This window comes from Chiloscyllium plagiosum, unplaced genomic scaffold (genome assembly GCF_037043375.1).
Source record: "Chiloscyllium plagiosum isolate Xiang-an unplaced genomic scaffold, Cpla_swu_hap1 HiC_scaffold_2, whole genome shotgun sequence".
In the NCBI taxonomy this organism is placed as follows: domain Eukaryota; kingdom Metazoa; phylum Chordata; class Chondrichthyes; order Orectolobiformes; family Hemiscylliidae; genus Chiloscyllium; species Chiloscyllium plagiosum.
In genome coordinates, this window is record NW_028270140.1 from 19,792,995 (window position 1) to 19,819,789 (window position 26,795).

The following is a 26,795-nucleotide window of genomic DNA, read 5'->3' on the forward strand; positions in this document are numbered from 1 at the left end:
CATTTTTCATTTTCAATAATAAAAGGGGAGCCAGGCACCTCAGGGCAAAAGATAAATCTGAAGCATTCACAACAATCTTCATCCAGAAATGTCAAGTGGATGATCCATCTTGGCCCCTTCCTGAAGTCCTCAGCATCTCAAATGCCAGTCTTCAGCCAATTCAATTCATTCCACGTCATACCAAGAAATGGTTGTAGTCACTGGATGCTGTAAAGGCTCTGAGCCCTGACAATATTCCGGTAATAGTACTGAAGACTTGTGTTCTAGAGCATACTGCATACATTACCAATTTGTTCGAGCACAATGACAACACTGGCATCTACCCAACAAAAAACAGTACAAAGCAGACAATCCTCAGTGTAATGTCCTAGGCCCAACCATTTTTAGCTGCTTCATCAATGACCAACCCTCTGTCATCAGATCAGAAGAGTGAATGTTCATCAATGATTGCACAATGTTCAGTATCATTCATGATTTCTCAGGTACCAAAGCAGTTCATATTCAAATCAGCGAAGCCTGGAAAATATCCAGGTTTGAGCAAAAAAGTGGCAAGTAATATTTGTGCTACGCAAGTACCAGGCAATGACCATTCTCCAAAAAGAAGAGAATTGAACCATTGCCCCTTGACATTAATTGACATCATAATCACTGAAACTCCCACAATGAGCATAGTGAGGGCTAGCATTAACCAGAAACTGAACAGGACTACCACACACATACAGTGGGTGCATGAGCAGGTCAGAGGCTAGGAATCCTGCAGAAAGCAAGACAGGTCCTGGGTCCCGACAATCTGTTCATCATCTACAAAGCACAAATCAGGAGTCAAAGCACCTCGCTCGATTGACACCGCATCCATAAATATTCACACCACCACCATTGACGGTAGCAGCAAGGTGTACCATTTACAAGATGCACTGCAGAAATTCACCAAGACTCCTTATTTAGCACCATCCAAACCCACAACTACTACCACCTAGAAGGATGTATACATAGGATCTCCACCACTCACATGTTCTTCTCCAAATGATTGTCCATCCTGACTAGGGAATATATCACAGTTCATTCAGCTGGATTGAAATCCTGGAACTTCATTTTTAATGGCATTGTGGGTCTACTTGAAGTACATGAACTGCAGTAGTTTAAGAAGGCAGCTCAGTTCCACCTCCTGAAGGGCAACTAGGGATTTGCAATATATGCTGCTTCAGCCAGTGACAGCCACATCCCATGAATGAGTTAAAACAAGTGCCACACTGGAATGTCAGACTTGACTTTTCTGTTCAAATTCAGAAATTAATGAAGAGCTAATTAATTATCTTTTTCCTCCAGGCCCACCTGCAAACATCCTTCAAAAAGCAGAAGTGAAAATTATCAACGACAAACGATGCAAACGTACCTTTGGAAACCAAATTAGTGATAGGATGCTGTGTGCTGGTATCTTAGCAGGAGGAGTTGATGCTTGTCAGGTAACCTTTTCACTTTTTTAGATTAGATTAGATTCCCTACAGCTTCCTGGCTGCCCCCTGGTTTGCACTCTCAACACCCGCTGCTGAACTGCTTTTGCTCCATGATTGGTAGAAAGTTATTACTGTTCCCAAAATGTTAATGGAAAGTGTTTACTAGTCAGCCAGTAGAAGTCTTGCCTTTCACATAGACAAATTAAACAGAAGGTTAATTTATTCATATTTTGTTGAGATATTAGTTTTATGTTTTGAAGAAAAGGTATTAAGTCATGCTCATGTAAATGTACTACAATGGGCAATATTTTTATTCATGAACTAACATTCAACAAGTCGATTTATTGTTGTAAACTACAGGTCGCAAGTAGCTTCAAACTAAATCTGGATAATGGTCACACCAAGGAATAAGCACTCTCTCCCTTTATAGATTGTAAATGCTGCAACAGTTCCATTTCAGGGTAACTTCTAATACTTCTGAAAATATAGGGAGCAATATTAAATTACTTTTATAGTGGGAGCAGATCCTTCTGTCATTTCAACAACTTTAAGGCGTAGAACTTAGAACTTACTTAGAACAGAATGCTGCTTGTTCTCACATCTCGCCGTCAACAACAATGAATTTCACTCATTCAATCCTTAAATCCATACAATTGGGCAAATTCACATATTCCATGATATTCTGATAGAGTCAATAAAGAACTATTACAGATACCAGTTATTGCTCTTGTATTTTCTTTTATGCTTCAAACACAAATTTACTAATTGCTCAAATAAGAGTGGTAAACTACTCACAGTACCAAAATCAGAAATTGCTGGAAAAACTCAGCAGATTTGGCAGTATCTGTGGAAAGAAAGTAGAGTTGACGTTTCAGGTTCACTGACCCCTCTTCAGAACTCCTACTGGCAGTCTCCAAGAGAACAGGCTTGGTTCTTGAGTCCGTTCACTAGTCAGTTTGTACGCAAGTTGCAACACAATGCAGGACATTATAAAATAACCATAAATAGATTAAACATTTAAACGTTGAATCTTTAAAATTAATATTAATACACACCTGTATGGGACTGTGCTTGTAAGTTCAAGCGTTCATAAGTCAGATGTTTCTAAATCAGGGACGTCTGTATTTTGAAATCTTTTCCAAGTATATCTTGCTTTGTCAATTGATAGATTTGAACATCATATCCTGTATGATAATGTATGCAAACTATCAACATACTTACATAAAGATACACTGCAGCAACTATCATGTCATTATCAATTACAGGTCGTTCTGCTATAACTAATTTCATTGATGCAAGTTCGCTGTAATGTGATTGACAAATTGGGGATACTGTAATGCAGTTATATTGCCAACACTTTAAATGCTGTTTCTAAAGCGCAATGTTGCTATAATGTGATGTTGCGCAAGAATGCAACTATCACGTTATAGAAGAACTACCTGTATTAAAGACAGTGGAACAAGTGAACATGTCCTATAAAGGACAAGTGATTACTGACTAGGTAGTGAAGATATCAATTTAAGATTGACCATTAGATTATCTTTCTGGATTAGTGGTGCTGGAAGAGCACAGCAGTTCAGGCATAATCCAAGGAGCAGCGAAATCGACGTTTCGGGCAAAAGCCCTTCATCAGCTTCATCCTGATGAAGGGCTTTTGCCGGAAACGTCGATTTCGCTGCTCCTTGGATGCTGCCTGAACTGCTGTGCTCTTCCAGCACCACTAATCCAGAATCTGGTTTCCAGCATCTGCAGTCGTTTTTACGCATTAGATTACCTTTGACCATTCATTCCGATTCTCCAATTCTGCTGTGTCAGGAAGGAGTGGAGAGCTGGCTTCAGTCCAAAGTGATATGCTGAATGTTCCAGTTGAGAGCCACACCTCACTGGAAATTCCTGAATGAAGAAACAGTCATCAGCAGAGACTTCCTTCAACCACATACAAATTGGTACACGCTAGGAATCTACTGAAACTATAGTCTTACAATAGCTGAAGATAAGATCTGGCATTTTTAAGTCAATGTTCACTTTTCATCCAAGCATTGATTTGTATGTAAGAAATTGAATACATCACGTAGTGAACATAAAGAGCTTGAGAGGAATGGATGACTTTGAATATATTGTTCCCACAACTCTCCTCCAGCTGAAAAAAAACCAGCAGGTTTTTATTTACATGCATGCTTGGAAAATGTTGTAGACTAATTGAGAACAATTAGTCAAACACCCCAATATTATCATGTGGTTACCAGTTTGGTATAAGTTAAACTAAATAGATTGGATCTTTTCTCATTTAACAATTCCTATGTTTCTATTAATTTGCAACTATCTTAGGACAGTGTAAACAGATCTTGAGTGTCCTAAACTGGGATTTTTATACTATAAGGCAATTATCTTCCTGGTGGAACAGGCCAGTGACTAAGAAATGGAAGCTCAAATTGCTTGGATTTTGGGATGAAGATACCTGATACCTTTGTGTGAGTTATAGCAAGTTTTTTTTATGGAGGATTCTCACCATGGGACTTGTCACCATATCTTATCTAACTCACCTCATTAACTATTTACCCCACCCCTATGGCATCCTTCACATTCAATCGTATTCCTGTCTTCCCATGGCGCCATTCCCAGGGCAACTCACCACTGCTGAAGTAGCCTGGAAATGACCTGGTGCACATGCCATGTTTATAAGCTTTTGCATCCAGACAACTCCTGTCAGTCTGAAGCTATCCTGAATGATTCTGTGTTGCAGACTAGGGGGGAATTGGCGCCGCTTTTATGGACAAGGACCTGGGGGTCCTGCTGGATGGAGCGGTGCCAATGCACATGACCTCTTTCCCCCACTGCTGGCACAGGAGGTGAGAAAACCCAGACTACGCCAATCTGGATTGAGGTTGCCCCCCAGGTCAGTATAGTCTCAGCAGTCTGGCGGGATGCCCAGCCCTGTAGGAAAAAAGTCGATGATCTTTTCCATTTCACCAGTACAAGTGTCACCATCTCTTTCCCACTCCCTCACACTCTTTTTCTATCTCCTGCTACCAGACTCATCTTCCAACAAGGCTGATGCCATATCACTCGCAGTATTGATTGAGGTATCCTCCCTCACTTACTGTCACCCCCTACATCAATGACCCTGCATATACTCTCCACTGACTACTCATTCTCTCGGGACAACTCTCCTCTGTCACCCAATTTCTCTCCTTTAGTACCCACCTCCCCCTCATTCCAGGAGGAATGCAGCCCACAGTGGGCAGAAGGATTCAAGAAGGATAGCAGGTTACCCCGTATTTATTTCGTTCCACCTTTTGTAGAAGGCATCCTGACTCTGACCACACAAGTGGCTCGATGACTGACCATCTCCAGGCCCCCGGACCAGTATCAGAGGCTGCCTTTGACCACCCTCAGTGAAAGCTCTCCCCTGATCTTAACTTTGACTGAGGCTTCCTTCCTGTGTTCATATGCAAATTGGCAAGGCAAGACTGAAGTAACACAAGCCTGATTGCCCCATTCAGCTAGAGCTAAGTGCACAAGGGCAAGGCCAAGGCAGGAATGGTGTGAGCATACAGGTAGGTTCAGAGTGAGTGAGCAAAGAGCCCGCAGATACGGCTTGGTCCAGTCCACGAGCTGGTGCATGCCCTGAGCTGCTGGTGTGCAACATGGAGGAACTTTCAAACAAACGGCAAACCAAAGTTGCCAAGCACTGCTCTGATTTCAACGTCAAGATGCCTTGACGTCTAGCTTTTTTTTAGCATGTCTGTTAAGATCGGGAGCTGAATCTTAGTGAGGTGAATTGTGACATTAATACAGCATTTGCCTTGCTATCATCGATCATAGAATCCCTACAGTGTGGAAAAAGGCCCTTCGGCCCAAAAAGTCCACACCGACCCTCTGAAGAGTATCCCACGCAAATCCATTCCCTTACCCTATTACTCTACATTTACCCCTACCTGTTGTGTCACTATTGTCTTACTTGACTATCAGGGCTGCACTCATTAGAGAGAAAAGTGACTGGAGGTGATTAAACCTGAGGACCACCAGACCTCAGGCAAGGGAAGAGAGGTTGAAAAGGAGAGTCCTTCATGGTAACCTCAAACTGGTGATGGGAATTGAACCCACACTGTTGGCATCACCCTGCTCTGTAAACCAATGACCCAGCCAACTGAGTTAAACTGATTCTAAACCCCTAATTAATACATCCCTGAACACTATGGGCAATTTTACATGGCCAATTCACCTAACCTGCACATCTTTGGATTGTGGGAGGAAACTGGAGTACCTGGAGGAAACACACACAGACACAGGGAGAATGTGCAAACTCCACACTGTCGCCCGAGCCTGGAAATGAGCCCAGGTCCTTGGCACTGTGATGCAGCAGTGCCAACCACTGAGCCACTGTGCCGCTCTCATAGAATCCCATACATTGAGATACCATCCCACTTAACTGGCAACTCCTCACTAGCTAGTGAGAAATCTGTTTCACTGCTCAGCAAAAGGCATAAAAGGTGCAGCAAGATGCTCTAGCAGTCGAGACTTCTAGTCTGATTCTGTCATACATCTTGCCATAGCTTACAAAACTCTGAGCACTACAGTATAAGATTCTGCCCATTGTTTTGGATAAACTGATATAGCCCCATCTACTGTCTTGTTCTGGAAATGCATGCCTGTTTGGGCACCAAAATTAAACATTTTTCATCCATGCACTTTGTTCAAAAAGCTAGATCCAGATCGTGTGCTTCAACTTTTACTGTTTTTCTTCTATCTTTTAGAACATAGAACATAGCGCAGTACAGCACAGGAACAGGCCCTTCAGCTCATGATGTTGCGCTGAACATGAAGCCAAATTAAACTAATCTCTTCTGCCTTGGTCCATATTCGTCCGTTCCTTGCATATTCATGTGCTTATCTAAAAGTTCTTTAAATACTCCTATCGCATCTGCCTCCAGCACCACCATGGCAGCGCATTCCAGACTTGGTAGGGCAAATCAGGTAGGACTTATACACTCAATGGTGGGAACCTGAAGAGTGCTGCTGAACAAAGAGTCTTTGGAGTGCTAGTTCATAATTCTTTGAAAGTGGAGTTTCAGGTAGACAGGGTAGTGAAAAAAGGCATGTGGTACTGAGTATAGGAGTCGATGCACTGAGTATAGGAGTCGGGAGATCATGTTGCAGCTGTACAGGATATTGGTTAGACCACTTTAGGAATACTCCATTCAATTCTGGTCTTCCTGTCAGAGTAAAAATGTTGTTAAACTTGAAAAGGTGCAGAAACAAATGACAAGAATGCTATTATAGTTGAAGGGTTTGAACAAAAGGGAGAGACTTAATAGGCTGGGGCTATTTTTCTCTGGAGCATCATAGGCGAAGAGGTGACCTTATAGATGTTTATACAATCATGAGGGGCATGGATAGGGTGAAGAGCTAAGGTATTTTCCAAGGGGTGGGAGAGTCCTGAACTAGAGGGGCATAGGTTTAAGGTGAGAGGGGAAAGATCTAAAAGGGTCCTAAGGGGCAATTTTTTTCACACAGGCTGGTACATGTATGGAATGAGCTACTGGGGAATTGGTGGAGGCCAGTATAATTACAGCATTTAAAAGGCATCTGGATGGGGTATAGGAATAGGAAGGGTTTTGAGAGATATGGGCCAAGTGCTGGCAAATGGGATTAGATTAATTTAGAATATCAGGTCGACATGGATGAGTTGGACCAAAGGGTCTGTTTCCATGATGTACATCCCTATGAGTCTGTGTAATAAAAAAAATCTGCCCCTCACATCTCCTTTGAACTTGCCCCCTCTCACCTTAAATGTATGCCCCCTAGTTTTAGACATTTCAACTCCGGCAAACAGATTCTGACCGTCAACCCTATCAATGCATCTCATTATTTTATAGACTTCTTCCAAGTTTCTCCTCAACCTCTGCCACTCCTCATAGCTCATACCCTCTAATCCAGGTAGCATCCTGGTAAAATTCTTCTGTACCCTCTCCAAAGCCCCCACATGCTTCCTGTAATGTAGCAACCAGACTTGAACACAGTACTTTGTGTGGCCTAACCAATGTTTTGGCAGCATCCGAGGAGCAGTAAAATCGCATTTCGGGCAAAAGCCCTTCATCAGGAATACAGGCAGAGAGCCTGAAGGGTGGAGCGATAAATGAGAGGAGGGTGAGGGTGGGGAGAAAGTAGCATAGAGTACAATAGGTGAGTGGGGGAGGGGATGAACGTGATAGTTTAGGGGGGGTGGGGAGTGAATAGGTGGAAAAGAAGATAGGCAGGTAGGACAAGTCATGAGGACAGTGCTGAGCTGGAAGTTTGGAACTGGGGTGAGGTCGGGGAAGGGGGAATGAGGAAACCGTTGAAGTCCACATTGATGCCCTGGGGTTGAAGTGTTTCGAGGCGAAAGGTGAGGCGTTCTTCCTCCAGGCGTCTGGTGGTGAGGGAGCAGTGGTGAAGGAGGCCCAGGACCTCTCTGTCCTCGGCAGAGTGGGAGGGAGAGTTGAAATGTTGGGCCACAGGGCAGTTTGGTTGATTGATGCGGGTGGCCCAGAAATGTTCCCTAAAGCACTCTGCTAGGAGGTGTCCAGTCTCCCCAGTGTAGAGGAGACCGCATCGGGAGCAACGGATACAATAAATGATACTGGTGAATGTGCAGATAAAACTTTGGATGTGAAAGGCTCTTTTTCCAGCACCACTCTAATCTAGACTCTGGTTTCCAGCATCTGCAGTCATTGTTTTTACCTAACCAATGTTTTGTGAAGCCACAACATGACATACTGATTCTTGTACTCAATTCCCCAACCAATAAAAGCAAGCATGGGATGTGCCTTCTTTGCCACCCTATCTAATTGCGTGGCCACTGTCAAGGAGCTATGGACTTGAACTCCAAGATCCCCCAGTTCATCAATGCTGTTGAAGATCCTGCCATTACCTGTATACTTTTCCTTAACATTTTATCTCCCAAAGTGCAGCACCTCACACTTCCCTAGATTAAACTCCATCTGCCATTTCTCCACCCATATCTGCAACTGACCTATATCCTTTGATAGCCTTCACTATCCGCAACTCCACTGGCCTTTGTATCATCTGCAGACCTACTAACCCACCCGTATACATTTTCATCGAAGTCAATTATACATATCACAAACAGCAGAGGTCCCAGTACGGATCCCTGCTGAACACTGCCAGTCATAGACTGCAGCCAGAAAAACACCCTTCCACTTCTACCTTCTGGCTTCTATGGGCAAGCTAATTCTGAATCCATGTGGCCAAGTCACTATGGATCCTATGCATCTTAATCTTCTGCATGACCCTATCATGAGGAACCTTGTCAAAAGCCTTACTAAAATCCGTGTAGACAACACCCACTACTCTACCCTCATTGATCACCTTCGTCACCTCCTCAAAAAAATTCAAATGGGTTGGTAGGACATGACCTGCCCCATACAAAGCCATGCTGACTGTCCCTAATTAGGCCATGCTTTTCCAAATACGTATAAATTCTATCCCTAAGGATTCTCTCCAATAGCTTCTCAACCACCGATGTGAGACTCACTGCTCTATAGTATTCTGGATTAACCTTATTTCCCTTCTTGAACAGAGGAACAACGTTAGCTACTCGCCAGTCCTCTGGAACCTCTCCAATGGCTAGTGAGGATACAAAGATCTTGGTCAAGGCTCCAACAATCTCTTCTCTTGCCTCTCTCAATAATCTTGGATAGATACCATTGGGCACAGGGGACTTATCCACCTTTAATGCTCTTCACGAGACCGAGCACCACTTCTTTCTTGACCTCAAAATGCCTTAGCTGTATTAGTACACTTCACACTAATCTCACTATCCTCCATATCCTTTCCCTGCATGAATACTGACACAAAGCATTCATTTAGGAGCTCAACCACATCCTCGGCTCCAAGAACAAATTCTTTCCTTGAGTAGTCCTACCTTTTCCCTAGTTACCCCCTTGGTTTTAATGTATGTATAGAATGCCTTGGGATTCTCTTTAAGCCTATTACCAAGGTCATTTCAAGGGTCCCCTTTTGCTCTCCTAATTCATTGCTTGAGTTTTTTTCCTGCTTTCTTTATTTTCGTCGCACACCCTGCCTAAGATATTATATTATCCTTATATGTATTACACATGCTTATTTTCATACTAATATTATTTTGTTCTTTGATTCGCTTTTTTTGTGAAATATTTTGCTTTGTGTCTTCTTTACCTTGGCTTTCTGTTTCCTCTAGTGCTTTCCTCCAAATCTTGTTTTGTTCCTCTCCTCTCGCAGCTTACACCTGTGTCTGGGGGTCAGTGACTGATGAGGAATTCATGATGCAGGCTTAAATCTAGATAGCTACTGCTGGTACCAATTAGTTTGGTCCAAGGAATTTGAAATGTCACAAGAGAGAACATAAATGTCCTGAAAACTATTTTGTGCATGCAAGGCATCTCCTTCCTGTATCCATATTGCTGATGAGTGTCCTATTGCTAACAGAAGCACATGCTATTTTATTATGCAATAGGTGAACATCACATTACAGAATTATAATTATTGTGTACTCTCCTTTATTCCAGGGTGATTCAGGAGGTCCGCTGGTCTGTCGGAGATCCAATAATACTTGGTTTCTAGCTGGGATCGTGAGCTTTGGTATTGACTGTGCGAAACCGAATATTCCTGGAGTGTATACTCGTGTTACAGCTCTTAGAGACTGGGTGGAGCAGGAAACTGGATTGTAGAGGGAGCTATTTCCCAAGATGTAACCACTGAATGAACAATGACGTCAAAAAAGCCACAAATGGAGTGGCTCCATTCATCCCATTTGTTTTCAGAGCAGGAGAGTGAGAAGAAGGCAGCATCATCTGATAGCAGTAGACATTCAATTCCATTATTGGTTCATGAATATGATCCAGGAGCAGAACTCGTAATATAAATACAGTTGAACAGTACATGGGGCTGATAGAATCATGGTCCAGGGACCCCAGCTGAATATGTTGCTTCAGGCAAAATTCATCATAAATCAGAAAAGCTCCATGAATGCTCAATCAGTTTAAGTGAAAAATATTCTGATTATTATTTCCTGCTTTAGTAAAATAGTTTTTAAAGACACATTTCTTCATGGTGATTTACAGCAGATTTGTGTTTCAATTTAGTGAACCGGCAGAAGTTATGCAGGCCATGAATGTCCCTGACACCATGATCGAGGGATTCTGAATAAAGCCAAAAATACTGAAATTACTCAGCTGATTAAGCAGTAGCTGGGAGAAACACAGATTTAATACTTCAGATCAAATACCTGATATCAGACCTGGGCCTGGCTCCAAGCTGTTATATTTTTGATTTGAAGAATATTTGGATGGGATCCTTTTGACTTTGGGTCAAATCAAATTAGCTGCTGGTTACATAAAATGAAAAAGGAATATGGAAAACCATGAAAGGAGTCTAATTAGGTGGTCAATATTATCTCGCCCACTTTGACCAACGTGAGAAGTCAATATTACCCCTTTGTGCCCAAACTGAATAAATAAAAATTAAGTTTCTGAAGGGATTTTTCCTTATTAAAGAAGGTATAATGGATAACAACCATTTATCCACAACTGTTTTCTATTACTTGATTTTAGAATCCTCTAAAATACAGTATCTGTAGATTATTTATTGATGATTCACAAGTGTGCAGAATTTGATGTTTTTCTTGAAAGTTTTATGCATCAAGAAACACTCAAATGCTATAAATGTCCATAACATCAAAAGTACAGCCATGAAGTAAATTAATATCCTATACTGTGTGTCAGAACTTTGTGTTGAATAAATACAATCATGTGATGCAGTGGCATAGATATTAGACTTACCATGGATTCAAACTGCTGGTGTGACTGCCCTGTATGTTACATGTAATGACCTACTCTAAGATATTACTTGACATCTTCACTTCATGGATACAGGAATAAAACATTCCTTCTCTCAAGTATGTTCCAACATTTAACTAGATTATGGCTCAACCTTAGCCCAGTTTTCTCAGGCTGAGCAGAAGGGAGTTGAAAACTTGCACTAACCTCTCGCTGAAAAATGTATTTGTTGATTTCATTCCTAAATACCTTAAGATTGTGTTTCTCTTTTTCTGGATTCCCATTTTTCAGGTGGACATAGATCTAAAGTATAATTTAGCATGAATTAGCAATGTTGCCCACACAAACCTGAGGACTATCAATCTTAGAAACGTAAAGTAGTGAGTCAACATCAGAAATCTTCATGATCGTGGTAGAACAACTGGAGCTTTACACTGTGTCCAGTAATATACAGCCTAATGTTAGAGAGCTGGTTGATTGTCCAAAGACATTCATTACCTTAGTAAAGTAAGGTGCTGAGTGAATATTGAAAATCTGAAATATAAACAAAATGCTGGAAATATGCAGCAGGTCTCACAATGTCAGTCTAGAGATATGATTTGGAGATGCTGGTGTTGGACTGGGGTGTACAAAGTTAAAAATCACACAACACCAGGTTATAGTCCAACAGGTTTATTTGGAAGCATTAGCTTTCGGAGCGCTGCTCCTTCATCAGGTGGTTGTGGAGTATAAGATCGTAAGACACAAAATTTGTAGCAAAGGTTTACAGTGTAATGTAACTGAAATTATATATCGAAAAAGACTTAGATTGTTTGTTAAGTCTCTCATCTTTTAGAATGAACATGTTGGTTTCAGTTCTTCCATATGTAAATCGCAGAACATTGAAAACTTACATTCTCAAGTGAACTTTAACAATTGGTGTCAGGTCGGCCCAGGTCATGCATTTAAGGTTGTGAGCTGCCCTGTGTGAGGCTGTCTGTGCCATAATGTTTAGGCTGATTCTTATCTAAAAAAAAATGTATTTACAGAATCTTATATGAATTAATGCAGTTTTTGAGCAAAGGAAAATGTAATTCTGCAAGTACAAATTCACCCCACAAACTTACACATATAAGTTTGTGGGGTGAATTTGTATTTGCAGAATTACATTTTCCTTTGCTCAAAAACTGCATTAATCCATATAAGATTCTGTAAATACATTTTCTTATTAACTTCTTTACAGGAAATACAAAAGAATATTGATCTTTACTCCTGGTTAAAATATCAGTTCCAACAAAGTTATAGGGTTATACCTCATTTGGAATTATTTAGCTAATGAGTTGTGACCAATTCCTTTCTCTCTTTATCCTTGGGTGTTCATTCAATCCACATTCCAATGTCTGCAAGTTTCTGCATTTTTCCTGAAATGAAATAGAGTTGTTTTTACTGTTGAAGACTGGTTTGTCTTTAAATTTTATTTGAATCTTTTCCTGTAATGGTTTTAGTGATTTTTTTTTGTTATACAGGTGAATCTGTAACTTCTTCAGAATCTATATCTATAATTACTTTTAAGGATCTTAACTAAAATCTACTATTAGTATTGTGACTGATTTAAATAATTCAAGAGAGACTCGCCAATTAGATGTGTGAAATGTTCTTATCTATGTCCTAAGTGTAAGCAACGGCAGCTGCATATTCTAACTCAGTTCTATTTCCTTAAGGCTAAAGAGTGATGATTGTTCTGGCTTGTGCAGGCTACATTAAGCAAATATTTCCCAAGCTCTCTAAGACTGTTGTCAGCCATTTTTGCTGATTTTGCCATGTGCAGCCTTCAGCCATTTAGTGCAGCTCAGTCAAGGGCAGCCCGAACAATACCATGTCATAATCATGATTTGGAGATGCCGGTGTTGGACTGGGGTGTACAAAGTTAAAAATCATACAACACCAGGTTATAGTCCATGCTCCAAAAACTAGTGTGCTTCCAATTAAACCTGTTGGACTATAACCTGCTGTTGTGTGATTTTTAACAATGTCATAATCACACAGCTTCCTATAAGAGATAAGGAAAACAAAATAAAAGTTTTGGCCATTTTAGAAAATATTACGGGAGATTCCGGTCAAATCCCTGAATTAAACCAAATGGATGTGTGGTCTTGTTGACCATGAACAGGAATTCATTTCTTATTGAAGTTCTCATACACATAATGATTACTGTTCCAGAGATTGAAAGTTTTCTACAAAAGAAAGTACTTCCAGAAACCTAAAATAATTTGCAAAATAACTTGAATATTCATGTGTCCTGATCCTTCTCATTTGAACAGCTTCTGTACATGAATTTGAATTTAATTCTTTCATTACTTTAAAAGTCTCAATCAAACCTTTGCAAAAGGCCTGATTCTTACCAGAAATTGGCAATTTCGAGGGTTTCTAGGAGGGGTTCTCTCTGTGAGTCCTAACAAGTTTCCTCACACTATGGGATGAACTTTATAATTTTTTTGGCTAAGCCCTAGTTGCACTGAAGTTTATTCACCACATTAATTATCTACCCCATCCCCGTACTGTCTCTTACATCCATTGACTGCCCCATTTTACCACCCTCCATTCACATAACAGCTCACCGTACAGTTGATATCCCCTGAGAGACTGGCATCCCTTGCACCCACACCATCTTTGAAAGACTACTGCATACCTAGGAAAGTGTTGGCAATCCGGCACTGCCCCACACTATCAATGTCATAGGAGAGCAGCCATAAGGTCACACTACACGTGTTTGCCATGCCAACAGAGTGTCACTCTCAACACGTAGAACCCATTCTTTCACTTTCTGTGCTGTTTTCATGCCACACACTTTACCTGCCTGTAGCTACCTCATGTCTGAACATCCACTGAGTCAATGCTGCTTTATTTCTAATGTCCTCTATAGACCAGTATCTTATGTTTATTAGTAGGGGACCATCATATACTGGCAAGCCATTGGACAATTCCAAACATGAGCTTTTATTTCCAGAAAGGAAATGGCAACAAACACGATACTAGCAGACGGTGAACTTTATCGTCACAATGCCAACCAGCTCTCATAAACATGATCAAAAAATGGATCAGTCAAAATTGTCTGCTGCACCCAGCACTCATCTACTGGAAGTAGATGTCAAAGACACTCTCTGGCATGTAGTACCCATCACAGCTGATCTCTGTCATGAACAATGCCAGCTTCCTCCTCCTCAATATCACCATCCTCATCCTTAGAAGACCTTTCCTCAAGTTCCTCTGCATTAAGGACACCACCTCATTGCCTGCTCCAGTTGTGCAAAGCGCAGCATGCCAGGGTGTTGCAGCACACTTAGCACAGAGTATACTGGAGGCACCCCTAGATCAGTCCAAGTATCAGAACCACTTCTGTAGCAGCCCCATCATTTGCTCTACCACAGCCTTGGCTGAGACATGGATAGCATTGTATCTATCTTTCACGGAGAAAGTGAGGTCTGCAGATGCTGGAGATCAAAGTTGAAACTTTATTGCTGGAACAGCACAGCAGGTCAGGCAGCATCCAGGGAACAGGAGATTCGACGTTTCGGGCACAGGCCCTTCTTCAGGAATGAGCAGAGAGTGTTCAGCAGGAGAAGATAAAAGGTAGGGAGGAGGGACTTGGAGGAGGGGAGTTGGAAATGTGATAGGTGGAAAGAGGTCAAGGTGAGGGTGGAAATGTGATAGGTGGAAAGAGGTCAAGGTGAGGGTGGAAATGTGATAGGTGGAAAGAGGTCTCCTCCACTTCCCGCTCCTCCGCCCTTGAGCCCCGCCCCTCCAACCGCCACCAGGACAGAACCCCACTGGTCCTCACCTACCACCCCACCAATCTCCATGTACAGCGCATCATCCGCCGTCACTTCCGCCACCTCCAAACAGACCCCAGCACCAAGGATATATTTCCCTCCCCTCCCCTATCAGCTTTCCGTAGAGACCACTCCCTCCGCGACTCCCTTGTCAGATCCACACCCCCCACCGACCCAACCACCACTCCCGGCACCTTCCCTTGCAACCGCAGGAGGTGCAACACTTGCGCCCACACCTCCCCCCTCACTTCTCTCCAAGGCCCCAAGGGAAACTTCCATATCCGCCACAGATTCACCTGCACCTCCACCCACATCATCTACTGCATCCGCTGCAGCCGGTGTGGCCTCCTCTATATTGGGGAGACAGGCCGCCTACTTGCGGAGCGATTCAGGGAGCACCTCTGGGCCACCCAGACGAACCAACCCAACCAACCTGTGGCACAGCATTTCAACTCCCCCTCCCACTCCACCGAGGATATGCAGGTCATTGGACTCATCCACCGCCAAACCACAACAACCCGACGGTCGGAGGAGGAGCGTCTTATCTTCCGACTGGGAACCCTCCAACCGCAGGGGATGAACTTGGACTTCACCAGCTTCTTCATCCCCCCTCCCCCCACCTTGTCTCAGCCGGATCCTTCCAGCCCGGCACCGCCTTCCTGACCTGCAGTCTTCTTCTTGACCTCTCCGCCTCCACCCTACTCCGACCTATCACCCTCACCTTGACCTCTTTCCACCTATCACATTTCCAACTCCCCTCCTCCAAGTCCCTCCTCCCTACCTTTTATCTTCTCCTGCTGAACACTCTCTGCTCATTCCTGAAGAAGGGCCTGTGCCCGAAACGTCGAATCTCCTGTTCCCTGGATGCTGCCTGACCTGCTGTGCTGTTCCAGCAATAAAGTTTCAACTATCTATCTTTCACATCAGTCAAGGGTTTATGCAATGGTGTATTGAGACATAGAATAAAAAACAGTACAGCACAGGAACAGGCTCTTCAGCCCATCTTGTCTCATCTGACCATATTGTTATTCTAAACTAATCCCATTTGCCTGCATATGGCCCACATCCCTTTAGTCCCTGCCTGTTCATGGTCGCAATGGATAACCCTTGTCCACCAGGAAACAGCTTTGTTAGGCACTTGGACCCTCAAATGCACCAGGTACACAAGACTGCTCCAGTTATGTCAGCTGCCAGGGTAGTGGGCACGCACCTCCTGGAATTGGTAATGGTGATTACATTTCATCTGAACACATCAGACTGCAAACACTTGCCTGCCAAAGATGGTTTAGTCAAGAGGGGGCTGACAGTTTTTTGGCGGATATCTGGTGCTCGGTGAGTTATTTTGGTAAGATTGAGCTAGAATTTGACATAAGGGATGCCAAATGTAGTTTATAAGACACCGACTGCCCTTCTCCTCTGATGCTGCTTGACCTTCTGTGCTTTCTCCAGCTCCACTTTTTATCAGCAGTTAATGAGACACATTTGCTAAGATGTGACAAGAAATCTCATTAGGCTTCATGGTGACATTTTCTGTAAAAGGAAACCTCAGGGCAACTCTCCCCTTTTTTAAAAAAAAAGGTAATATTTGGCCCAATATTTGTTTGTTGCTATTTTAACAGGATTTCATCAGCAATCATTGATTCCACACAATGACAGTTCAGTTCTCAGGACCCCATCCAATGCTTCCTGTTAAATGGGCAAAGACTGGTCCTGGGATTTCTGTTTCAAGCACTTCTTAACCTACTTGGAGTTTTACCTGAAGTCATTAAAGATACTCCAATTATGGAAGGGTTGATATAACTGACTTTTCTCGTGAAGGTGAGGAAGAAGTAAATATTGAATGCAGTAACTATTTTACTCTCATGCCTACTTTTGGACCACTTTGTTATTCTCCAGTCCCTCTGCGCAACAGCGAAATTAATACCATAATTCCTGTGAGTTAACATACAGTTTGAGGAATTCTACTGATACCTGAAAGCTACAGGAAGAATTGGACAATTTTGGTTATGCTTAGGTATGACATAATGAAACATTTTTAGTTCCTTCTGATCACCAATACACACAAAAATAAAAATAGAATTCATCTGATAAAGGCACAGTGTTGTTTATGGTCAGGTGCTTTTTCCTTGGCTTTTAGATTCATCATGCATTGTTTTTGCAAAATCAATGTTTGGTATTCAATTATAAAATGCAGTATGTACCTGGCTGATCTTGTATAACCCCTACCTTTCTGAGAGTAGAATCTTTGTTCATTATGGGTGGTGAAACTTGACATAATTCTTTAAAATCACAATGCACCAAGTAGACAAGAGGAATCAAGATTTTATGCTCTTAGCTCAAAGTATTTAAACACAAACCTAACACAATAAAAAAGAAAACACCTTCTTGATGATTGCCTCACCATAAACTGGTCAGAGATTGTTTGAATTTTGCAGAACAAGTTTAACTTGTTCTTTGTGGTTGGCTCAGTCATTTGCTCTTAAAGTCTCCTCAGCTGTCTAAAAGGAAGCACTCATTAATAGAGTTCAAAATATCCACACCACTTCTATCCTCAGCTCGACATAGTGAAAGGTAAGATTGTATTTTATTGCACTTGCTAGTTGTTCTTCATTATCTTTTGATATGCTTTAATTACATGCTTCTAAAAAGAAAATGTACTTCATATAAAATTCTGAAAGAATGAGAAAACAAGGTAGTAATAAATTGTTTCCATTGACTGAAGAATTTGGAAGAAAGAAAATAAATGTATGGTTTAAAATAAACATAAAGACCAAAGTTGAAAAATGCTTTTTTTCTTTAACATGGAGGGGTGAATTTGTAGAAAGGATAGGTATGTGACTGAAGCAGAGACCAGGTCAATATTTAAGAACATGTTGAAAAGCTGGTTGAAGTTAAGAGGAGTAAAGAAGCCTGAAACAATGAGATTCATTGGATCAGGAATACAGCTGGTCAGGTTTGGGCTGAACAATCTATATTGTAGTTTCTACATAATAATTTTATACCTGTTTACATTTTTTTCTTATTTTGGAAGCAACATGCCTTATATTGACCATTTTAAAATTAGAATATTTTCTGCTTTTCCTCAGCTTAGAAATTATGAATCTTTACAATTGATGATTTTGGTTCAATTTTACATCAAAGGTCAGCTATATATATTTATTTCTTGGATATTTAAAACTGTTTATAACATTGCTATGTGTGCTCAAGTATATACGTCATAACTTATTAGTCACATGAAGTTTTTTTGTTGGGTATTTCAATTCCCATCAAGTTCCTGCTATTGTTTTTCCTGTTACTGTTTCAGACTAGTGAAAAGTTCTGCTCTATTTTTAGTCATTCTTTGGTTTTCAACCATTCTAGCATCTGTGGGAATAGTTTTAAACTGAATTGGCATTGGGGACAACAGATTTAAATGTGTGGTTAAATGTATGATGTGGAAGATGGAGGTTTCAATTTATGGGATATTAATACTACTTGCTCTGGGAAAGAGAGTATTGCACACCAAAACCAATCAGATTTGTAGATATTAACCTAAAATGAGCTGAGTTAGATGAAATGAAAGTGAAGGAAAATATATGAAACCTGATGATGATCTAATGATGAAAAAGATCACTGGTTTTAATGTTTCTATGTCTGAAAGAAAGTGTATATATTTAATTAAGTGTTGTAACTCAGCAGTAAGTGATTGAACTGTCACAGTAACCCTGAAAGGTTAGGATCGTAGGCACAATGAGTTAGATGTCACTACTTATCTGATTTGATCACTGAATTGTGATGTGTCAATATCATGTGGTTGATTGCATGACAGAAAGATGCCAACAGCATCAGCAGGATAAGGCTAAGTTTGTTACATTTAAGAGACAAGCCTCTTTTCTGGGAAAGCAAGCAAGATCTAATGGGATGATTGATCAAACCAGCCCTGAAAAAAACATAATACACTTGTGATATTTGCCTGTGATCAAATTGATCATTCACTGGAAACTGGACGGTATCAAAGTTTGAATGCACAGCTTGTTTGTATGGAAAAGGGATATAAGAAATCTTGTTTCAGAGCTCACTTAGGTAGCTCCGGAGGAGGGCGTGTGATCACTGACTGACCACTTTCTTCAGTCTGATCCTTGGAAAAGTCCACGCGGACTGTCTTACTTATGAATGTAAGAGTTGAATGGGCGAGACTTTCTCCAGTATTTTGTCGTGTACTTTGCTTAATAAAGAACATTGGACACATCCCATTGTTAGGATTGCCTTCTGTTATTGATATCCAAATGTTCCAAAAGGCCAGGAATAAAACACGACAAATGGTGTCAGAAAAATGGTAAAACGTTATTATTGAACATGTGTGGCATTTGTAACAAGATGGATGAATGAATGGTACAGAACAAGGAGGTAACTGAACTTGATATACTATTTGTTACTGAGATGTGATTGTAAGAACTAGATATTCAAGGGTAAATTTGGAAAAGATCGACGAAATGGAAAAGTGGGTGGGGCAATTTTGCGAGTAAATGTTGAGATAAAGACATTGGTGATAAAAGGACTTAACTCACAAAATTAGCATGTCAAACTGAAAATGTACAACTAGAAAATAACAAATAACAGAAAATCTAGTAGGAGACGTTTACTAGCCTACACACAAGGCAGAGTGTTGGACAAAGTATAAATCAGCAAACTAACTGAAAATATAAGAAGAATAATGTAATAATTATAGGGGATTATTATCTTCACGTAGATGGGCAGACCAAAAGGTGTATGAAGAATGAGTAATGGAGTGCATTTGAGATATGATCCTCGAACAATATGTTAAAGCAAGCTATTTTAGACCTACTATAGTTTAGTAAGACAGCCTTCTATATTATGTCATTTCAGTGGCAGCACTACGCACCTCATACAAAATGTACGGCAGTAATTTGACAAAACTCCTTCAATAGTACCTCCCAATCTCACAACCTCTACCAAACCAGAAGGAGAAGAGCTTGTGAATTTCGTTACTTGCAGATTCTTTTCAGACCCAGAAACATGAATGGGAAATTGTCGCCATTCCTCTACTATTGCTGCTTCAAAATTGTGAAATTCCCTTCCAAACAATATTACAGATGTACTTTCAACAGAAAGAATGTAGCAGTACAAGAAGTTAGCTCACCGTCACTATCTCAAAGGCAACAAATGCTGACCTTGCTAGCAATAACCATATCCTGAGTCCCTGGTGCTGTGACTAAGCCCCTTCTCTCACTTGAGATTTTAAGCTTTTTTGTCAGTTTTTACTTAACCTGACAGAAAGCAAAACAAGCTAACTATTTTTTTCTTCTTCACAGAGAAACTGAAGGTTGCCAGTAAACCTGCAACCTTTAGTCGTTTGAAATGAAACCATCCAAAAGGCTTCTGATCCTCATCTTGGTGGTTATTTTCACTATTCTGATTGTTGCAGGAGTTGTGGCTATTGTTTTAGGAGTTCTTCTGACACAATGTAAGAAATGTGTTTGCCAGTTAATGTAGTAGTCAATTGGTAAATTGTAATGTATTAGGAATCTCTGAAATAACTTGTTACTATGTTTTAATTCAAATCTGAAATTTAATTTGGTAGAAATTGATAAATGTATCTATCAATCAATGGAAAAGTAAATAGATAATTAAATTGAGAGAGACAAGGAGTTTGTTGGAAGAAAGGATTTTGATTCCTTATTTGGATTCCTTAAGGTGAATTAAAGTGTAGTCTTCGTATGGGTCCTTACAGAGAGCATTGTCTTGTTTTTAATGCCATACCATATATTTTGCTGACTTATGGTTCAGATTCACATTACAATAAAGCAACTGCGATAACTTGTGCTTCTTTTATTTTCAAACTGCAGCTTCCACTTCAAGTGATAGCTTCTTTACAGGAGATTTCAGAATATTAAACATTAATTACAATGATGCCTTGTCAATGACTGGTTCCGCTGAATTCTCACAATTAGCGAATGAAATTCAAACAGAAGTAAGAGTTAATTTGTTCTCTTGAATGTCATTTTTTCTCCAACCGTCATGTCATTTTGTCATTCGGCGATGTCAAACCATTAATCCTTTAACCGTGTCCCTCTCAAATGATTCAAAGTGATTAGCTGTATGGGTGAAAGTGGTTATATTTTACTTTGTATAAGTAAAAGCTTCTCTGGGCATTATCATCAAAATGCATTATCTTAATGCTTTGGTTACAAATGTGATCTCCATGTGATGACACCAAATAACCATACCCAGATATGCAATACACCGGTTAATCTGATCTGCAGAAGTTGGGGTCCATCTGCCAGGAAATCCTTCCACAAGAGTTTCATTTGCAATGTGATCTCAAACCTCCTCTGGCCGAATATTTCTACTCTCTGCTGAGGGAAAACCTCTTTTTATAATTTCCTCAGACAGCCAAGTCTATAGGTACTACTTTAATCCAATCACTATCTCACCATTATATGTGCAGCCCAATGACAAAAGATGTCATGTAGCCGTCTGCCTGCCCAAGCCAAGTCAGAGTTTCAGAAACTTCGACTTCCAGCAGTCAAACTTATCCGATTATAAACATTCAAATGGCACCCTAATGCAGGAGAAAAATAATGGGCCTTGGAACTTGGGTTTTTTTTTTCAGTTCTGCCAACATCCGGACCTCCGATTGAGGTGTCAATTTTTGAATGAATGAATGAATTGAACTTATTGTCACATGTACAGAGACACAGTGAAAAGCTGTACCCTGCAGAACTTTTTCTCTTTTACTGGTGCAGAGCATCTGCATACTCTGCTAGACTTCTGCTGAAGTTTTATTTTTTGACCATTTAATTCTTTTTAAAATCTGAGGTGATAGTTTAAAGTTGAATCAGTGAAGATCTAAAGCACAGATTCCAATTCAGTCACCTCTTCTCACTACTTTTATCCAGGCCATTTTACAAGCAGAAGTTGAAAACGAATCAATGTATTAGATTGTTATATCACTGGGAATGCAACTTACAATGTGCTTAAAACCTCAAGTGAGAGATGGGGCTCAGTGGTTAGCACTGCTGCCTGACTGTGCCAGGGACTCAGGTACAATTCCACTCTCTGGTGACTATGTGGAGTTTGCACATTCTCCCTGCGTCTACATGGATTTCCTCTGGATGCTTTTGTTTCGTCCACAGTTCAAAGATGTGCAGGTTAGGTGGATTAGCCTTACTAAATTGTCCATGATGTTCAGGGATGTGCAGGCTAGATTAGCTGCTGGAAATGCAGAGTGACAGGGACAGGGTCAGGGGGAGTTAGTCTGGGTGGGATTCCCGAAGAGGGGCAGTGTGAACTTGTTGGGCCAAATTGCATGTTTCCACACGGTAGGAATTCTATGACATTCAATAATATTATTGAAGTATACAGTAAGTCAAAATATTGATGTGAGTTTTCAATAATTAGTAAGAAAACTTGCTGTAGGCATTTCACAGGATGCTTTCAGTCCTCAATCATGAGATGGAGCACTTACTAATAATTAAAGTACAATCTGATTCATTTTTACCTGGGGTAGTAGTTATTTGATATTTTCCTCTTGATTATGAGAGTTCCAATGGTTCACTTATCTGATCTGAGGGGGGATATGTTTTGAAACTTCTCAGAGTCTGAGGGAATCTGACAGCATGATTGCTGAGTAGATGTTTCCTCTTAAGGGAGAGGCCAGAAATAGATGTCACATTTTTAGAGTCATAGCCATAGAGATGTACAGCACGGAAACAGACCCTTCGGTCCAACTCATCCGTGCCAACCAGACATCCCAACCCAATCTAGTCCCACCTGCCAGCACCAAGCCCATATCCCTCCAAATCCTACCTATTCAAATACCCATCCAGGTGCCTTTTAAATGTTGCAATTGTACTAGCCTCCACCACTTCCTTTGGCAGCTCATTCTATACACGCATCATCTTCTGCGTGAAAAAGTTGCCCCTTAGGTCTCTTTTATATCTTTCCCCTCTCACCCTAAACTTATGCTCTCTAGTTCTGGACTCCCCCACTCCAGGAAAAAGACCTTGTCCATTTACCTTGTCTGTGCCCCTCATGGTTTTATAAACCTCTATAAGGTCTCCCCTCAGCCTCCAATGCTCCAGGGAAAACAACTTTATTCAACCTCTCCCCATAGCTCAAATCCTCCAACCCTGGCAACATCCTTGAAATCTTTTCTGAATCCTTTCAAGTTTCACAACATCTTTCCAATAGGAAGGAGATCAGAATTGCACACAATATTCCAACAGGGCCTAACCAATGTCCTGTACAGCCGCAACATGAACTCCCAACTCCTGTACTCAATACTCTGACCAATAAAGGAGAGCATACCAAACACATTCTTCACTATCCTATCTACCTGTGACTCTACTTTCAAGGAGCTATGAACCTGCACTCCAAGGTCTCTGTTCAGCAACACTCCCTAGGACCTTATCGTTAAGTGTGTAAGTCCTGCTAGGATTTTGTATTTTTAAAAAAATAAGAAATGGAGAATTCTTTTCTGAGTGTCACCGGTCTGTGGAACTATCTTCCCCAAAGAGGAGCAGTCATCGATCATTTTTAAGGCCAAGTTCAACAGATTCTTGTTTGAAAAAGGAGTCAAAGTATTTAGATGGCAGGAATGCAAGTGGAATTGAGTGGAATTAGATCAGCCATGAACTTATCAAAGTGGAGAGCTGGCTCAAGGGGTCAAATGGCCAACTCCAGCACCTTATTCATAAGTTTATGCATTGATTAAAGCCTAGTTCTTGCCTGACTCTTGAATCTTAGGGGAGAAAGATCTTTATTAAATTGCGTTCCACAGCTTGACCATCTTTAACGGTCTTTCGGGACATTTAAGATTCCTTAATGTAATTTTAGAGAAGTTACATATATTAGATTAACTACTTTCACTTTTATCGGATGGCGTGACATAATACAAGCCTAAAAGTGAGATGGACTGCTGGCAAGACACAGTATTTGTGAAGAGGGAAACAAAGATAGTGTTTCAAGTCCAATAACTCTTTTTCAGAATCCAAAGAGTCATATCGGACTCAAATGTAAAACTTGTTTTTCTTTGTAGATTTGATCTCTGCTGCTTTTTGCCAGCACTTCCTGTTTTTATGACCTTCAAAAAGCATTCAACACCAGTGCAATACAACAGATTTGAGGGAAACATTATAACTAGTGGAAAAAAAGTGACAATAGCAACATAATTTTGCAGTGTAATAGGAAACAGAGAGAAATGGTCAATGGATATTCTTAGGCTCGATGAAGTTTAGTAGCGAAGGTCACCAGGGGTCAGTGTTGGTACCCTTGCTTTTCCTAACATATATTAATCATCCAGATCTTATTGTGCAGGAAGAAATTCAAAGTTTGTGGGTGACAAAAGACCTGGAAGTATTGTAAATTATGCGAAAGACTGTGTAGAACTCCAAAAGAGGTTTGCTGAGTGAGCAGATAAAGTTTAAAATGGAGAAGTGAGGGATGATGTGCTTTGGTAGGAGGAACATTATAGAAAATATAAAATATATAGTACAATTCTAGATCTACAAATAAGGGTGCAGGAGCAGAGGGACATGGGTGCTCTGAAGGTCACAAGATGGGTGGATCAAGTAATTAATAAATTATATAATACCCTGGAATTTATTAACAGAGGCATAGAGTACAGCAGCAAGATTGTTTTGCTAAATTTGTACAAGACACTAGTTGGACATTAACTGGAATATTATTTCCTATATTAGACAGCAAAATATAGAAAGGATGTGAACACATGGAAAGAGTGCAAAGGAGGTTTACAAGAATGGTTCCAGGAATGAGCAACGTCGGTTATAGAATCCCTACACTGTGCAAACAGGCTCTTCAGTCCAACAAGTCCACATCAACGCTCCAAAGAGTATCCCACCCAAGCCCATTCCCCTACCCTATTACTCTACATTTACCCCTGACTAATGCACCTAACCGATACCTTCCTGGGCACTATGGGTAATTTAGCTTGGCCAATTCATCTCAGCTGTACATCCTTTGGATTATGGGAGGAAACTGGAGCAATTGGAGGAAACCCACACAGACACGGGGAGAATTTGCAAACTCCACACAGTCACCTGAGTCTGGAGTCAAACCCAGATCCCTAGCATTATGAGGCAGCAGTGCTAATCACTGAGCCACTGTGCTGTCTCATTGTGAAGATTGGAGAAGTCAATACTATTCTTGGAGAGAAGAAAACTAAGAGGAGATCTGATAGAAGTGTTCAAAATCATGAGGGGGTGAATAGGGAAAAATATGTTCACATCTTGAATCTGTAATGCACAGCATGGAATTGTGATGGAGGCAGTTTCAATTGAAGAATTCAGGAAAGCATTAGATGATTATTTGAATAGAAAGAGTTTACAAAAATGCAGGACAAAGGCAATAGATCATAATACTCATTTGGACAGACATCATGAGTCACACTTCTGTGATTTTGTAATACACAAAATTCAGTATCCTATCAGACTCTTAATTTCGACATCAACTACTTCTTCACCTAGAAATGTTCCAGGAGGAATTTGGACATGGCACAAGTTTAATGAAGTCCTCAATCAAAATAGAATAGTATTTCAGCCGTGCCACAAACTTAAATAATAATAATTAATGTATGCTGCTTATTTTTCATTTTCTTGTGTGTAGGTTCTGAAGTTTAAGATCTTATGTTGATTGATAATTGCAGGTATTTACAATGTGAAACAAAAACTGGGATAATTAATAGGTCATATGTTTTTGCCCATAAATTATGTCAATTATCATGATGCACAATCCATTTCTTTTCCCAATAGCCATGAGGCAATGGGTGATGCCAACCTGCCAGTGCTGGCGTAAGCAACTAAAACTACCAGAATCCCACTGGGACCCACAAGCAGTGGCATAACGATTAGTTTCATCCGAGAAGATCTTGGGTCCTATGTGCATATGGCCTGATAGATGTGGGACCATCTAGGCATGAGATAAGCAGTGGAATAATCATGTTTTGATAACATCCGCCATTATGTCACCCCTATGTTCTCCACCCCGAAAACATGGGTCGGTAGTTTCCTATAATAATGGGCACGCACGACAATGATGACCATTCATAAGGTCATGAGACTATTAAATCAGAGCCTCAAGCTAATGTTCTGGGAATATGGCTTTGAATCCCAACACAGCAGATGGTGAATTTCAATTCAATACATATCTGGAATAAAAAACTAATCTAATGTAAACACTGTTGACTATCATTAAAAAAAAACTCTTGTTTACTAATGTCCTTTAGGGAGAGAAATCTATTTATTTAACTATCATCCCTCATTCCCTTTTTAATTTGTCTCTTTTTCTGTTTACCTTTGTCTCTATTTAAATTTTTCTATGTCAAAATCAATTCCTCAGTCATTTTCCTGACTATGGTGAGGTGAACAGAATTGGCTGGAGTTAAGGATAACCACATTCTAAAGTCATAATAATTCAAATATAACATTTACTGCAGAAGTATGTTTGTGAATGCGAAATATAGCATGACTTATCTTTAAAATAACAAGAGAATGTGAGCAAGGATATCAGAGTTGAATGAATACAAAATTTTCTAAATATCTCAACCTCCTGTCAGTATTTGTGTGTCAGATTCACAAAATCCTACAGATTATAAAATGACTTTCTGTTCTATTGGTCACAGATAAAAAATGTGTATTCAAGTTCAAAGTTGTCTACACAGTTCGACAATTCACAAGTTGTAGAATTCAGGTATG

The 26,795-nt window shown here is 40.5% G+C and overlaps 2 protein-coding genes and 1 long non-coding RNA gene across 5 annotated transcripts in view; 2 read left to right on the forward strand and 1 right to left on the reverse strand.

Annotated features, from left to right (window-relative positions):
- The window catches only part of LOC148151830 (uncharacterized), a 48,996-nt gene extending 46,382 nt beyond the window's left edge, over positions 1-2,614 (reverse strand). The window contains exon 1 of the long non-coding RNA XR_015759700.1: positions 2,510-2,614. This is a non-coding gene — a long non-coding RNA (uncharacterized LOC148151830). The remainder of the gene's footprint in view (positions 1-2,509) is intronic.
- The window catches only part of LOC148151831 (transmembrane protease serine 11C-like), a 33,092-nt gene extending 20,805 nt beyond the window's left edge, over positions 1-12,287 (forward strand). The window contains exons 6-7 of the mRNA XM_087995126.1: positions 1,327-1,463; positions 10,004-12,287. Of these exons, the coding sequence (XP_087851252.1) occupies positions 1,327-1,463; positions 10,004-10,165 (299 nt within the window). The 3' untranslated portion in view covers positions 10,166-12,287. The remainder of the gene's footprint in view (positions 1-1,326; positions 1,464-10,003) is intronic.
- A 3,357-nt stretch (positions 12,288-15,644) lies between these two features.
- The window catches only part of LOC122558334 (transmembrane protease serine 11C-like), a 48,551-nt gene continuing 37,400 nt past the window's right edge, over positions 15,645-26,795 (forward strand). Inside the window, exons 1-5 of one of the 3 annotated variants that reach the window (XM_087995112.1) lie at positions 15,645-17,652; positions 18,168-18,222; positions 20,394-20,545; positions 20,928-21,052; positions 26,723-26,790. In XM_087995112.1, coding sequence (XP_087851238.1) covers positions 20,440-20,545; positions 20,928-21,052; positions 26,723-26,790 — 299 coding nt within the window. In that variant the 5' untranslated portion in view covers positions 15,645-17,652; positions 18,168-18,222; positions 20,394-20,439. The remainder of the gene's footprint in view (positions 17,653-18,167; positions 18,223-20,393; positions 20,546-20,927; positions 21,053-26,722; positions 26,791-26,795) is intronic. The other 2 variants (XM_087995121.1, XM_087995118.1) reach the window with 2 other exon arrangements.